This window comes from Bufo gargarizans, chromosome 6 (genome assembly GCF_014858855.1).
Source record: "Bufo gargarizans isolate SCDJY-AF-19 chromosome 6, ASM1485885v1, whole genome shotgun sequence".
NCBI lineage: Eukaryota > Metazoa > Chordata > Amphibia > Anura > Bufonidae > Bufo > Bufo gargarizans.
The window spans coordinates 118,592,644-118,608,548 of NC_058085.1; the positions used below are offsets into that span (position 1 = coordinate 118,592,644).

A 15,905-nucleotide genomic window follows, 5' to 3' on the forward strand; every position below is an offset into this window, starting at 1 on the left:
CCTTGGTCCTGACCCTTATGTAGGGATGTGGTTACCTCGCTATTGATGGCTGTGGGTTCAGGGTTCCTGTAGCTCAGACCGGCTCTTCCTCTGTGAGATTTACAGCAGTATCGCCCCTGGTGCACTACAAATAACCTGCAGCTTACACTGGCCGGTGAGTCCCCTCTCTATACCAACGTTCTGTATGGCATACAGGGGTTGGCAGAAGCTGTATGACTGTGTTGGGGCAACACTTCAGGTACTTGAACTGTGCATGGAATCATGTATGTATTTAGCCAGTTTGTTTCCTCAAGAGTTGTAGTTATGTTTCTTGAGTATGCCACTTCTTGTGGAGGTTATATATTTGGCAGTTTTTCTGGCTATATTGGGAGAGCGTTTTTTTTGGCTACTGCTCTTCAGTTTGACAAGGTTGCAGGCTTAAATCTCTTCAAGGTGTGGGCCCGGCCTGCTGGCAGAAGGGTTCCCTGTCAGCCTGGGTTCAATCAGGGGGTCCCTCTTCTTGCCCAAGGCTTACCGTGCCAGTGCCTTCTGGAGTGGAGGTCCCTTGGCTTGTCCTGACCCTTACAAAGGGAATAGCACAGCTCACTACTGATGCCTGTGGCTCTACCTTGTGCCCGGTGGCTTGGCTCAGCCTCTTACCTCTGGCTTGTATCTCAGCTCGGCTGAGTAGTCAATGATATTATAACAAATGGCCTCTTTGGGATGTTCCTAAATATTGACCAGAAGTTCTGCGTGGTGCTATGTGCTTGCACTGCAGAACTTTCTGTAGGTGTTGAGATGCTCATGTTCATTGCTGGGTGCGGGTCCTAGTGATAAGCCCCCAATGTCCGAGATGGGGATAACCCTTTAATGCTCAGTGCTGTATTTTCATGTGATGTTACGATGTATTATCATGGGATTGGAGCAGCCTCCACTCTTTCCTCAGTAGTATGTGACACATAAACTGGACTTTTAGGACACTGGGGCTGTATTTTCTTGCGGATCTGTGTTTTGTGGACCGCAAAACACATACGGTTGTGTGAATGTAGCCTTATTCCTTATGTTAAGCAGTGGTTCTCGAACAATGAAGATAAGACATCCTTCCCTGATATTACAGACAGGATGTTCTGTCTACCCTGGACTTGCCTGGCACATATTGTCCTTAGGCTTGGCCCCCTCCCCCTAAAGGTGTTGCTCCAGTGGTGCTGTCAAGAGGGATGGACGTACCAGTAATTCTCTTTCCAGGAGTCCCCTGTATTTCCTCCCTTATGTCCTATGCCTATGTGAATTTAGTGTGTAAACCATTCCTGTTGGGTTTAATAAATCAGTTGCCTGCATCCTGGAAAACACCAGACGGTGAAGGAGCCTTTTAGCCTCTGTTTCCTTCTCAAGAGGGTCAAGATGCAAGGGTCAAAGTGGTGCGCTTAGTGAGGGACTCCTGCAAATCAAATTACAGATAATTGATTTGATTGAGCGATGAATGAGTCATGATTGACGTTTGTACGACAATCTTTAGATGCGCAGAGTAGCGTAAATATTTGTGAGTGCGATCGTGTAATAGATCATTTATCAGGCAAACGGTTGTGCTTCCACCCACAGTGGGATCATCTGTGCTGTAAATACCTGTTCACACTTGTACAATTCTGGAAGATGATTTGGGTATCTAAGAGCGACAAACTAAACAATTATCGCTTTTGCTTGATCCCCCAAAGGATTATCTACTTGTTTATAGGGGCTGTTGGAGATGGCATGACATAGGGATGTTCTAGTGCAGTTTCTGAAAGTTGTGTTTCTGATGGCGATTGTGTATGGTTTTTCCATTTATTTAGATACTAAATGATGTTAAAAGCTGATTTTTGGTCAAGTGGCATTCCTCTGCTGGCCTCACCACTTAACCGAGAAGACGGCAGGGCTTCTAAGCCAGAAGAATGCTGAAATCTATGCCAGCCAGGGGCATTTATAGCCCGTATGCCAACAGGCTATGATAAATACCCACATAAAATCGTTAATGATAATATTGGGAGCTTCCTTTATTTTTTTTTAATCACTTTTCCCGGGAATAAAGGAACGTGTAAGGCTAGTTTCACACTTGCGGCAGGACGGATCCGACAGGCTGTTCACCATGTCGGATCCGTCCTGCGGCTATTTCGCCGTGCCCGCGGACCGCCGCTCCGTCCCCATTGACTATAATGGGGACGGGGGCGGAGCTCCGGCGCAGCACGGCGGTGCACGGAGAAAGTCGCCGGACTAAAAAGCCTGACATGCAGTAATTTTAGTCCGGCGGCCTTTCTCAGTGCTGCGCCGGAGCTCCGCCCCCGTCCCCATTATAGTCAATGGGGACGGAGCGGCGGTCCGCGGGCACGGCGAAATAGCCGCAGGACGGATCCGACATGGTGAACAGCCTGTCGGATCCGTCCTGCCGCAAGTGTGAAAGTACCCTTAGGATACCGCCACATGTAGTGGATTCCTCGCTGCAGCAGAAATTCTGCTCAGGATTTGTTACTGATTTGTCACAGATTTTACTGCTAAAGCTAAAATCTGCAGATGATATCGACACCATAAATTGACATAGTGTGGATATGACATCTGCACCGCAGGTCGATTTTATGCTGACATTTATATTATTTTTTGCAGTGTGTTGAGATTTCAGAAAATCTCATACATGTTGCTAGTACTGCAAAACGCTGCAAATTTGCCACATGCAGTATTCAGTTATGCTGAAAGGAAGGAGTGGGGCAGGGTTCAGTAAGAGGAAGATCCTGAGCTCGTGCCAGGCTTGGAAACGCCCGCTGGGTACTCATATGCATATTGCAGTAAACTTCATTCTCTGTGACTGAACGCTGTAGTATTAAATGCTGGAGTCTCAGCACCAAAAATGTTAGGATGTAGGAGATAGTCCATGTTACCACCGCCAGGTAAAGTGCAGGACAGGCACCCTTGGTTCTTCTTCAGAGATGATTTAGTTTGGTTTTCAGGCCTAGAGACATCAAATGTTATATGTCTGAATGTACCGAATACCCAGAGTTATGGTCATCCACTCATCCTGCCTGCCAGACCCTTTTTTCTTATACCATTTTTACCAATTCAAAAACATGTAGAGAATATTGTATTGGATAGTACATAATTGTAAAACTACCCATACATGCTCATTGGTTGGTTTGTGTAGTATTGTTATGATGGTGACGGTAAGGCTTCATGCACATGACCCTATGTATTTTGAGACCTGCAAAATTCTGATACCGTCCCCGTTTCATCTGTGGTTTTAGTCTGCATTTTCCTGGTGTTCTATCCTTTTGTAGAATGGACATATGGACGCGGAAAGCACACAGATCATCCATGTGCCTTCCGCATCCATACATATATCCGTTCCTCAAAAAGATATCCTCTGTCTGCAAAATGCGGACCATGGAACCATTGAAGCCGATAGGTCTGCCCAGGCCATGTGACATAGCCTTACAGCAAGTGCCGTTGCTGATCGGTGGGGGGTCCTGGGTGTTGGACCCCTGCTGATCAGATGCTGATTATTTATCCAAAGGATAGATCATCAGTAAGGAAAAGGTAGAGAGCCCCTTTAATACACTACCAATCTCATTTACCTCTGTTCATATGTCCCGATTGGGTAGCACAACACTTACAGACTGGTGCAGATGGTCCTGTACCCTCATTAGCCAGATTCTGGAAGTATTTACTGTTTCCCGAACTGCCTGCCCTATCCGGCAATCCGGACGCAAGCGGATGCATTTGTGAGACGGATCCGTCTGACAAATGCATTGCAATACCGGATCTGTCTTTCCGGTTGTCATCCGAAAAAACGGAACCGGTATTTATTTATTTTCACATTTTTAAAGGTCTGCGCATGTGTGGACCGTCGATGCGGCACTAATACATTTCAATGGCAATTAATGCCAGAACCGGCATTCTGGCAAGTGTTCAGTATTTTTGGCCGGAGAGAAAACTGCAGCATGCTGCGGTATTTTCCCCGGCCAAATACCGTAAGAGGGACTGAACTGAAGACATCCTGATGCATACTGAACTTATTAGTTTTTTCCTGTATTGAGCCCCTAGGACGGAAAAGAGAAACGCTAGTGTGAAAGTACCCTTAGCTGTGTATATACGTTAAATGTTCTGCAATGTTCCCATCATTTTTACAAAACTATCCAGGCCTTAACTGTGACTACAACCTGTGTGTATTGCTTGCTATTGATACTTATTTCTTTCCTTACAGGAAGCCAGTGAAATCTCGAAGCAGGAGTCCCATATACTCAAGAAAGTCATCGTCTTCTCGCAAGAAGCAAAAGTCTCAGTCCCGAAGTCGCCATTCCAGTATTTCACCTGCCCGTTTGCCGTTAAACTCCAGTCTAGGTGCAGAGCTTAGTCGCAAGAAAAAGGAGCGAGCACTAGCCGCTGCCGCTGCAGGTAGAGATCCTAAGGGCAGTCCGTTAATAAAGAGAGAGATTGGCGATGGGAAAGGACTGTCCATAGCGGAAGCCAAAAAGATAATTAAAACTCTTAAGTTAGATAAAGCTGCTTCTGATACAGAACTATCAGTTACAGCAAATGCGGACAAGACAATATCTAGTTCCATCAAGACAGAGGAGGTTGAAAAGAAACTCTTGATACCAACCAAGGATGTGAAAGTTCAAGGAGTAAAAGAAAACAAATGTACCACCATCAAAGAGGAGGTCTTAACGCCAAAAGAGGGAGTGTCGGACAAAGAGAAGGAAAAAGATATTCCTCCCCCTCTGCCTTCTTTGAAGTCTCCCCCACCTCCTTTACCTGCTTGTTCACCACCTCCTCCACTTCCACCTCTTCCTCCTTCACCTGCCGTTCCTCAGCAGCCTCCCCCGCCTTTACCACCTCCAGTCTCTTTGACATTCCTGCCTCTTCCTGCCGTAGTGGCTACTTCAGTGACTCCCACCAGTCACACTCGGTCATCAACTGCGTCCACTCAGGCCAATTCCCAGCCACCATCAGTGTCGACCTCCAAGCTACAGCCATTTGCTAACCTGGTTATCCCTCACTTAAAAACTTCTACGCTTCCTCCATTACCGCTTCCACCATTATTATTGGGAGAAGATTACATGGAGAGGTGAGTTCATGATGCCGTTGAAGGAAATGAAATGCGTAGATATATTTCAGGTCCATCTTTTCTGTAGCCAATTTTCTTGTAAATTATGTACTTTAGTAGCTGTCACTGTTAATGCACGATGAAGCCAATAAAGTAACTTTCTGTAAGGCCTCATGCACACGACCGTTGTTTGGGTCTGCATCTGAGACGACGTTTTGGCGGCTCGGATGCAGACCCATTCACTCCAATCGGGCCGCAAAAGATGCGGGCAGCACTCCGTGTGCTTTCTGCATCCGTGGCTCCGTTCCGCGGCCCTCTAAAAAAATATAACATGTCCTATTCTTGTCCACGCTTTGCGGACAAGAATAGGCATTTATATTGCCGGCGCCCGTTCCATTCCGCAAATTGCGGAAGGCAACACGGGCGGACCGCAAAAAATGGTCGTGTGCATGAGGCCTAAAACAGACTTTTGTATGTTTCAGAGCTCCACTTGATGCTGCACACAAAAAAGAGCTGTGTACAGAGAAAAGGGTTCCATATTTTTAATAAAGACCAATTGAAAAAATTATTTCTCGCCCATTTTCCTTGGGGGACACAGGAGACCCTGGGTATAGGTTAGCTCCCTAGGAGGCGTGACACTAAGTGAAAACTGTTAAGCCCCTCCTCCACAGCTATACCCTCAGCCTGGAGAGAGAGACTGCCAGTTTTTGCTTAGTGTCCAAGGATGCCAAACACTTCCTGCTCTGCAGGGCTGTTTTCTCCTTGTTTTAGTTTTTGATTTTTAGTTTTTCTTTTTCTTCCAGACCATCAGGGACAACAGAGACGCACTAGACCTCTCTGTTTCTCCCGGGATTGAGCTGCGCCAGTGCTGGTCACCCGCACTGCTGCCTCCCCCACAGAAGGCAAGGTGGACCAGGGCAGCCCAGCTCCCCTGCATCCTGCCAGCGCAAGGGTCGCCCGCGCGCCAAGTCCCTCTTCCAGCGTCCTGCCACTACGGTGCCACTAGCTGGCTTCTCCAGCCCTATGTCCACCACCCCGGTCTCCTGCGTGACTGACCTCTATACTGGTAGCCTATCCGAGATGCTGGACCTAGGCTGGTCCCTGGGGTGCCGCAGGGCGGCAATCTGCTCCCTCTCCTCCCCTCCATAGGTCATTGCAGCTGGCTGCCTCACCGCTGGCTGCAGAATAAATTCTGCCACATTGCCACCCGGTCTCAGGTTCCCCTTTCCCTTACCGGTGCGCTGCTCAGGACGCCGCAAATTTTGGCCCAGGTGGGCACCGCAAAAATTTAGGCCCCGGCCTACTAGGCCGCAAAATTCTAGTTGGAGGGGGCGGGAATTCTTCCCACCTGGAGGTCCCCCCGCCCCCAGGGTATCGCAGCGCCGCCCCCCCCAGGCCGGATGCCTGTTAACCCTTTGGGTACTGGCCGGCTCCTAATGGGCCTGTACGGCTGGCCCCCTTTTTCTTGCATCTCAGAGAGCCTGTGCCCCTGTATGGTGGCCCCCCTTTCTTCTTCAGAGAGGCTGTAATAAATAAAAAAAATAAAAAATATATATAGAGAGAGAGAGATCTCTATCTATATCTATCTATTATATATTATAATATATTTTTTCTTTTTATAAATGGATAAATAACGGATTCTTGTGGGCTGTGCAGGACGCGGCAGCCTCATCATTCAGTACTGCTGTCTGTATGCATGCCCCCCTTCCATAGGCGGCATGTCGTGCTCCCCGGCTACAGCGCTGGCCAGGGCATGTTCCCCCTCCTAGGCGGTTTCTTGCCCTCTCCCGGCCTCCTTTCCTCAGGCCACATACGTACACTCTCACTGACTGTGTTTGTTCTCTCGCCAGTACATTGCTGGCCATGTACATGACCCCATCCATGGCGGGGTGCTCGCACTCTTACTGGATGCGATGCTGGCCATGTGCATGACCCCCATTTCTGGGCGGAATACTGCACTCTCACTGGATACGTTGCTGGCCATGAGCATGGCCCTCTAACATGGGTGGAATGCTTGCACTCCCATTGGATACAGTGCTGGTCTTCTGCATGGCTACCCCTCATTCCATGGGCGGCATTTTGCACGCTCACGAGATCCACGGCTGTCATTGTATATGCTGTGCTGGACTGGTACACGCCCCCCTTCATTGGCGGAGTGGTGCACTCTCGCGAAATTCGGTGTTGGGTGGATTATTGCACAATCACTTAATGCTAGGATAACCCTGTGCATGCCCCCCTTTCACTTGGTGGACCTTCCTGCGTTCCTGCTGGATACTGTGCGGCCATGGGCATGCCCCCCTTCTGGGCGGAATATGGTATGTCCTACTTTTCCGAAGTAGGTACTGGCCTTGGCATCCCCCCTTTTTGGGGCGGGCCTTTGCACTCTTGCCGACTGCAGTGTTTATCAGGTACATTCCCCCCCCTTTCTGGGCGGACTGCTTGCGTTCCATTGCATGCTGTACTAGTCTTGTGAATAACTCTTTCAGGTTGCACTTCCGTTGATACTGTGGGACTCTGTGGCTGATCCCCTTCGCTGAGTGACTATTTTTGCAGTGAGCTGACTTTCTTGTGCGCTCTGTCCGTTGTTTGGGCTGTGTATGCCTTCTCCTCCTGTAGGTGGGTTGGCCTTCTCACTGCTTACGGGGCTGCTCGTACATATGCCTCACTTCCTCCTGCAACATACTTTTTTTCTCTTGGGATACAATGCTTGTCACAGGCCTTGCACTCTTCTCTGAAGAGATCATTCTGTCCACCTGTATAAACCTAAGGTGTTGTCAAACAAGCAATAAATGAATGCCCATTGTATTAAAAAATATATACTTTTATATATAAGTAGATGGGCTCTACTTGCTCTCTACTGCACCGAGCTGGGTGGTACTCGTTCTCTGGTTTGGACTGTATATTGTAGTCCCGTTATGACGGCATCCACCATGTCCGTTGGCCTTTCCACCTGTTGAGTGTTCATGGTTCCTAGATGCGTATCCATTCATCCACCCGCGACATTGCTTCCCGGCACAAGCGGTTACTGGGTCGAGAGTGCCGTCTGCAGTGCCACTCGACTTCTACGTTGGCTCTGGCGGGACTACTGTTCCCTCGCCTACTATCATTTCCTCCTCTTCGGATGCAGTGTGGTGTCCTTTCTATTGGCGCCCACTGCGCTTCAGGCTGATCTGCTACCAGGTTCGGGCTTCTCTTCTCGGGTAGGTCACCCAACTTCCCTTGGGTGCTCTATTATCCAGGTCCGGGGGACCTCCACTTTGGGTTCTTCAGGATATTCACCTTGTGCGAGGCGGTGAGCAGGGCGTCTCGCAGAGTAACGGGGATTCTGCTTTTGGGCTGCCATATGGCTTCCCTGTTACTAACTCCTCCTTTCGGTTCGAGGGTGTTATGCTGGCCTCTGTCTCGACTGCTTTTCCTCGCCGGCTCTGTTTTGACTCCCACTTGGGGCATATCACTCCGATATGGCTTCTGCCCGTTAAGGCTTCAGAGGCTGTTCCTTCACTGCCCCAACCGCCCCCCCCCCCGGGGTCGAGCATGGTTGTTTACTTGGATGGTTCCCGTGTTCCTTGTGGTCTCGTACCATCTCCCTCGTTCTCACTGGCAGGACTAGCTGTGTGCCTATTTACCGGGGTCTACCTCGTTCTGTCCTTCCGCTGGGTACAGATTGCATTTTTCCATTCTGGGAAATGGTCCTGCTGTGGACTTACCTTCTCGGTAAGAGAGGACTACCCTTCGGTCCAGTTTGTCCTTAGATCTATATATATATATATATATCTATATATATATTTATTTTTTGGTTCCTTCCGTCTGTCCTTCTGCTCCCCCACTCCGGGTGGATACGGGATGACGTTGCTCGGGGGCCGACGGGACTTGTTTTGCCTACCCCTCTGCCTGTGTTTCTGGTCTGCGCTTGATCACGTTGGGTTTTCTCCGCTTGCCAGGCGATTCCAGCGGCCGTGCTTCGTCCAGGATCTGTTCTTGGATTTGGGGTTCTTACCCGGGGTTTGGTGGGAAGTGGGGCATTCCCCCCACTCTGCCTTTTTCTCCCCACGGTTCGGTCTTTCTCCAGTCCGGCCTGGGACTCTGTTACTTGAGGTGTCAAGTGTCAGCGCTGTCCTTCCTCTTCCAGCATCCCCTGGTCCTCCTGGGCCTGTCAAGACCTGCTTCCACGGTACCGTCTGGGAACTACATACTGCGCTCTCGGCGCTCCAATCTTTCCCTTGGAGCCGTTACAGAAGTTCTCCCTACTCCTTCTGTCCTGTACAGTTGTGTTTCTGTTGCCATCGTGTCTCTGACGGGTGTCGGAATGGCGGCCCTTCTTGTTCCGAGCCTTCTGTCCTTTTCCAGGACAGGGCTGTTTCTCCACCCCGTCCCTTTCTTCCTTCTGAAGGTGGTATCTGCCTTCATCTCAACGAGGCTATCGTCCTCCCCTTTCAGTCTCCGGGAACAGACTCTTCACCAATTGGACGTTGTTTGGGCCTTGTAGTTCTACTTGGAGATCTCCGACTCTTGTCGGCGTTCGGTCTCTTGTGTTTCCAGGAGGTCCGCGCAACGGTTTGACGGTGCCCAGGGTGGCTTTCCTCCGCTTCATCAGAATGGCTATTTTGAGGTTACCGCACCAAGGGCAGGGGTCTGCCTTTGGTGTCACCGTTCATTTCACCAGAGCGGTCGGTGGCTTCGGCCATGCAATTGTGCATGGCGGCGATTGGTCTTCATTGCAAGCCTTACCAAGTTCTACAGGGTGCATACTCGGGCTTCAGCGGATGCTGCCTTAGGCCGTCTGGGTTTGCAGGTGGCGGTTCCTTGATTCCTTCGGGCGCTTTGCCTTGGAGCTGCGGTCCCTCCCCTCTTGGACTGCTTTCAAACGTCCCAAGGTCTCCTGTGTCCCCCAAGGAAAATGGGTGAGAAAACGAGATTTTACCACCCATTTTACCAGTAAAATCTTTCTCGCTCTTCCTTGGGGGACACAGCACCCACCCATTCATTGTTTTATTCTACACGGTTTTGGTTTACCCCGTTGGGTACTTGGCTTCTTGGTGCCACTGGTTGGACATTGCCTTTTCTTACTATTTGGACACGCAACTGGCAGTCTCTCTCTCCAGGCTGAGGGTATAGCTGTGGAGGAGGGGATAACAGTTTTCACTTAGTGTCACGCCTCCTAGGGAGCTGAGCTTATACCCAAGGTCTCCTGTGTCCCCAAGGAAGAGCGAGAAATAGATTTTACTGGTAAGTTATACAAAAATATCGTTTTTTAGCTCAAAATAAGTACAGTGCACTAATAAAAATTGCCCCAAAAGGTGTACATAGTCTTTAAAGGAAATGTGTCATCAGAAAATGATCTATTGTTGAAGGCTTGTTTCACACTTGCGTTGTGGCATTCCGGTTTTGAGATCCGGCAGAGGATCTCAAAAACGGGCCAAAATGGTTCCGTTATGTCCCCGTTCGTTGTCAATGGGGACAAACAGCAGGATGCATTCCGTTTTGACCAGACACAAAACTGCTGCAAGCTGCGGTTTCGTGACCAGTCTACAAAATTGAACAAACTAGATCCAGCGGCAAAATCGGTGTAAGGCTACTTTCACACTGGCTTTGGCTTTCAATTTGTGAGATCCGTTCAGGGCTCTCACAAGCGGTCCAAAATGGATCAGTTTTTGCCCAAATGGAAAAGGATCCGCTCAGAATGCATCAGTTTGCCTCCGATCAGTCTCCATTCTGCTCTGGAGGCGGACACCAAAACACTGCTTGCAGCGTTTTTCTGTCCGTCCTGGCATGCAGAGCCAAACGGATCCATTCTGACACACAATGTAAGTCAATGGGGACGGATCAATTTTCTCTGGCACAACAGAAAACTGATCTGTCCTCCAATCCCTCCATTGACTTTCAATGGTGTTCAAGACTGATCTGTCTTGGCTATGTTAAAGATAATACAAACGGATCCGTTCTGAACGGATGCAGATGGTTGTATTATCTGAATGGATCCGTCCATGACTGATCCTCACAAAACGCAAGTGTGAAAGTAGCCTAAGTCAATGATGCCAGCTCCGTGTTTTATTTTAAATTTTTTCTGTATCTGAAAAAAAAAAAAAAACACGGACCAGTCACCCATTGATTTAAAATGATTTTAGTGTCTGATCCGGTTTCGAACAACCACATCCTAAAGGAACGGATGCATCCAGATGTGTTAACATCAAACAGAACCTGCTGGAAGTGGAACTGTGAAACAGACCATAATAATGTTTTTATGTTAAACATGAGAATTTTTTGGGTGATGTTGTTTTTAATTTTCCACATCCATATTAACCACTTGCCAACCACCCGTTGACTATATACTTTCGGGCAGTCAGCAAGCATCTCTACATGTTTTTAAGTGTCTGTGCAGAGACGGCGGGTCATTGACAGCATAGCTCCCCTTAGGCAAGGCAGGTATGGTTTTTAATCTGCACAGTGTATACAGATCAGGAAGAAGCAATGCACCTTCTGGAACAGACTATCAGAGTTTGTGCCACATACAGATGTAGCCGAGCTAAACTTAGAGGACCTTTCATGGGTCCAAACATTATAAACTAAGTATCAGGATACGTAGGGCATAGTGCAGGGATCTAACTGCACTCACAATTTTTTGTGGGCGCAACTCCGTTTGCCCGCTGTGCCCCCCGTTGTATTCTCCCGCCTGGTATACTAATTTTAGCATCGGAACATTGAGGAGGAGACTGAGTCTTTCTCTGTGGGCGTCTCCTTCTCCCCTGGCTGTGACGCTCTCCGCTCCTCATTGTTTTGATGCTAAAATTTGCATACCAGGTGGGAGAATACAGCGGGCGAACGGAGCGGCGCCCAGAAAAAATAGTGAGTGCAGTTAGATCTCTGCACTATGCCCTACGTATCCTGATACTTAGTTTATAATGTTTGGACCAATGAAAGGTCCTCTTTAATGGTAACGCATTAAGTAAACAATGTTAATTTTTCAATGGCTTTTGTCACAAGAGATGCTAGGGAGGCTAGTCCCCATTGCGGCCTGCTATTGGCACTGCTGATCATTGTTTCTGGGCAGCAGATTGTGCCGTCTAAACTGCGATCTGCTGCCCAGATACTGATTCTGTATGAGGACGATGGATCGCAATCGCAATAGCAATCCCTCGTCCTCATACTGTGAAGGAGATCACTGCATGTAAATTCTTTGGTCTCCTTCACTGAACAATCAGGCAATGCTTCCTTCCCGATAATTGGCTGTAACATTGTGCAGTGTAAGGCTACTTTCACACCTGCGTTCAGGTGTCCGCTCGTGAGCTCCGTTTGAAGGGGCTCACAAGCGGCCCTGAACGCAGCCGTCTGGCCCTAATGCATTCTCAGTGGAGGCGGATCCACTGAGAATGCATCCGTGTGCCAGCGCTCAGCCTCCGCTCCGCTCAGTGAGCGGACACCTGAACGCTGCAAGCAGCGTTCGGGTGTCCGCCTGGCCGTGCGGAGGCGAGCGGATCCATTCCGACTTACAATGTAAGTCAATGGGGACGGATCCGCTTGAAGATGACACCATATGGCTCAATCTTCAAGCGGATCCGTCCCCCATGGATTTTCAATGTAAAGTCTGAACGGATCCGCTCAGGCTACTTTCACACTTAGAAAAATTTTCTAAGTTATAATGCAGACGGATCTGTTCTGAACAGAGCCACCGTCTGCATTAATATGAGCGGATCCGTTCAGAACGGATCCGATCGAACGCTAGTGTGAAAGTAGCCTAAACCTGCCTTTAGCCTAATAGGCGTTACTTCTTGGTCTGTACAGATCACTTTACTGCAGTTATCTGCTTTGTTCAGGATCCTCCATATAGTACATAGACCTTCATAGGGTGAAGTCATCATTGGTGTGCATACCTGAATCATTGTTTCCGGGCAGCAGATCCTGCTCCCTAAAAGACAATCTGCTGTTAATCCATCAGGACGTGCAATGACTGTAGCCATTTATCGTCCCCATACAGCTCTTAACCTCCACTGACGAGCAGGGAATTATCTGGAAGGAGTGAATCCTTCCCGATAATTGCCTGCTTGTTGGGTATATGTAAATGTGCCTTTAAAAACACCTCAGGCAAGATGGCAGTCCCCATCAAAATATAAAAAAAAAGTTTTTTTTTTTTTAAAGAATTAATTTGCATTTTATTGCATGAATTTTATTTTTATTTTATTCACTTTCTTTATTTAAAGATCAATATTAACAATCAATTTAAAAAAAGAAACCATATAAATCTTTAAACTTTTACAAAGTCCCCACCCAATCTCCCCCCCCCCCCCCCCCCCCCAATATAACCAAACAGAGGAGAGATGGAGAAGGCTGGAGAAAACGGGGAAGCTCTAGGGATTCCAATCTCCCTAGATTCTAAACCATTTTATCTCCTACTTTCTTTGCTTGTACAATATATATATATATATATATATATATATATATATATATATATATATATATATATATATATATATATATATATATATATATATATATATGCGCAAACCAAAAACGAGCTACCAGGAACATTATCTTAAACAGAAGATTTTTTTTTTTTATATTGCTGACAGGCCACCTTGGCGAGATCCCCTAATACCCAACATTCAGCGGTAAAAGGAATCCGCACCTTCAATTTTCTCTCTATGTATGGTCTCATGGATGGTCTCCCAATATTGTTTCAGCTCTACACAGAACCAAAACATATGCAAATAGTCCGCATCAGGAATACCACACCTAGGGCAGATGGAATCGCTCCTAATGCCACATCTCTTAAGCCAAGTGGGTGTGACGTAAAGTCTATGTAGAATATTAAACTGCACCACAACGTGATTAAAATTGTGTGACACCACTTTTAAATCCTGAACTACCTTTTCCTGATCACCCAGATGAGTCATTAAACATTCATCTTTTCAAGCCCTCTGTTCAGTAGAACAAATATCTACAAATCGTGCTGTAATTAATTAAATTTTTATACAATTGGAAAATCTTCATCCTTTGCTCCAAATTCCCTATCAAATCGTTAAATTGAGTAGAAATGTGTATTTCAAGCCTATTTCTTATTTATTTTTTAATACTTAAGATCGGCACTTTTAACTGTAAGTAACGAAACCATAAAAGTTTGTGATTTTTTTCTCTGTGTAATAGTATCGTGAATGGAACTATATCCCCATTATCCACTACCTGTGTCACATGAAATATAATTTTTTTTCCAATATAAATCCCTACCTAATTCAAGTAAAGTTGGAAATTGCTTAATATGCCAGAGGGGGGGTACACCCCAATGAACCCTTCACTCCAAACCAAAGTCTAATAGAATACGAAAAAAAACGATTTAAGAAAAAGATGTTACGATCCCTCGTTAACTAGCAGAAGAAATTTCGGTGACCCATTCACTTTAAAAGGGATGTGGAAATTTTAAAGCTATCCTCTATCCCCTGGGTAGGAGATAACTGATTAGTGGAGGTGTGACCTCCTTCCCACTCTGATCCTGAGAATGGGGGTCCCTTACCGCCGTTCTGGTAGAGTGGCAGGTGGAGCTTGCGCCCTGCTAGTCCATTAATTCTGCATGGGACTGCTGAAAATAGGGGAACAATGTACTTGGCTATCTGGCAGTCCAATGAAGAATGAGTGGAGAGGCAGGGCATATGCCCTATGTTGCTGCTCCATCAGAACATGGGAACAGGACTTCTGTTTTTGGGATCGTAGGGGTCCCACCAGTTGATCTCCTATTTTGTGAAAAGTTTGTATCCAGATAAAAAATGTAACTGTAATAACCACACACACTTTGTTTTAAGTACATGGATATTTTAAAGCTATAACTTTTTTCTTGTTTGGTTATGTATTTATTTTTATTTCTCTATTCCATAATGGTAATTTTGATTACCGTATTTTTCTCCTTTTAAGATGCACCGGACCATAAGACGCACATAGGTTTTAGAGGAGGGCAATAAGAAAAAGATATTTTTCGTTACACCTCAGGTCAGACCACCAGTCAGTCCCCCAATGTTAATCAGACCTCAGATGACAGCCCCAATCAGACACCCAATGTTAATAAGACCTCAGATTAGGCTCCCAATCAGACCTCAGCTCAGACTCCAATGTGAATGACCCTCAATCGACCTCAGATAAGAGCCCCATGCCTCTCATCAGCCCCCAAATCAGCCACCATTGCCTTCCCCCCCCTCCCCCCACAATAGCCCCCATTGGCATATTTCAGTCTCCATAACCATATTTCAGCTCCCATTGCCTTATTTCAGCCTCCATTGCCATGCCCTTTCATCAGACACAAAACAAAAAAAATACTTGCCTCTCCTCCACCCAGACGCCGCCGCTCCTCTCCTCAAGCGCGATCTTCTTCCTCCTGCCTCCGGCTGTGCTGTGAACTGGCGTGCACAGCGTGAGGTCAGAGCGCCCTCACACTGTGCACAGCTGACAGCGGAAGACCAGGAAGCGGTGAGTACAGAGCCTTCACTGCTTCCCGGTCCTCCGGTACTAATGAGCGCTTTCCATTCATTGGGACTGTAGCATGAAGCAGCACTGCAGCTTACTGATCTCTATACACAGTGCTCGTAGCGTGCCGGGGATGGCAGGAACGGTAACAAACCCTGCTGTCCCTGACCAGGGGCTCCACACTTCCGCTTTAAAACATCTTTGCAGAGATAAATGCTGACCACACAGATATATAGTCAATATATAGATATGCAGGTATATACTCAGTGGCTAGTTGGCAAGGGGGTTAATATATGCCCTCTTGCTTTTCAGATAAATGTCCTCTAACTATCTAATGTGTATAGAGTCATGGGAAATGAGAATTGGGTGTGTTGGTTTTCTACATGCCTGGAGTGGAAAAGATGCTCTATAGACA

General features: G+C 47.3%; 1 protein-coding gene across 2 annotated transcripts in view; it reads left to right on the forward strand.

Moving 5' to 3' along the window:
- CDK12 (cyclin dependent kinase 12) overlaps positions 1-15,905 on the forward strand; it is an 86,088-nt gene that overhangs the window by 17,552 nt on the left and 52,631 nt on the right. For both annotated transcript variants that reach the window (XM_044296801.1, XM_044296802.1), the window contains exon 2: positions 4,205-5,068. In XM_044296801.1, coding sequence (XP_044152736.1) covers positions 4,205-5,068 — 864 coding nt within the window. The remainder of the gene's footprint in view (positions 1-4,204; positions 5,069-15,905) is intronic.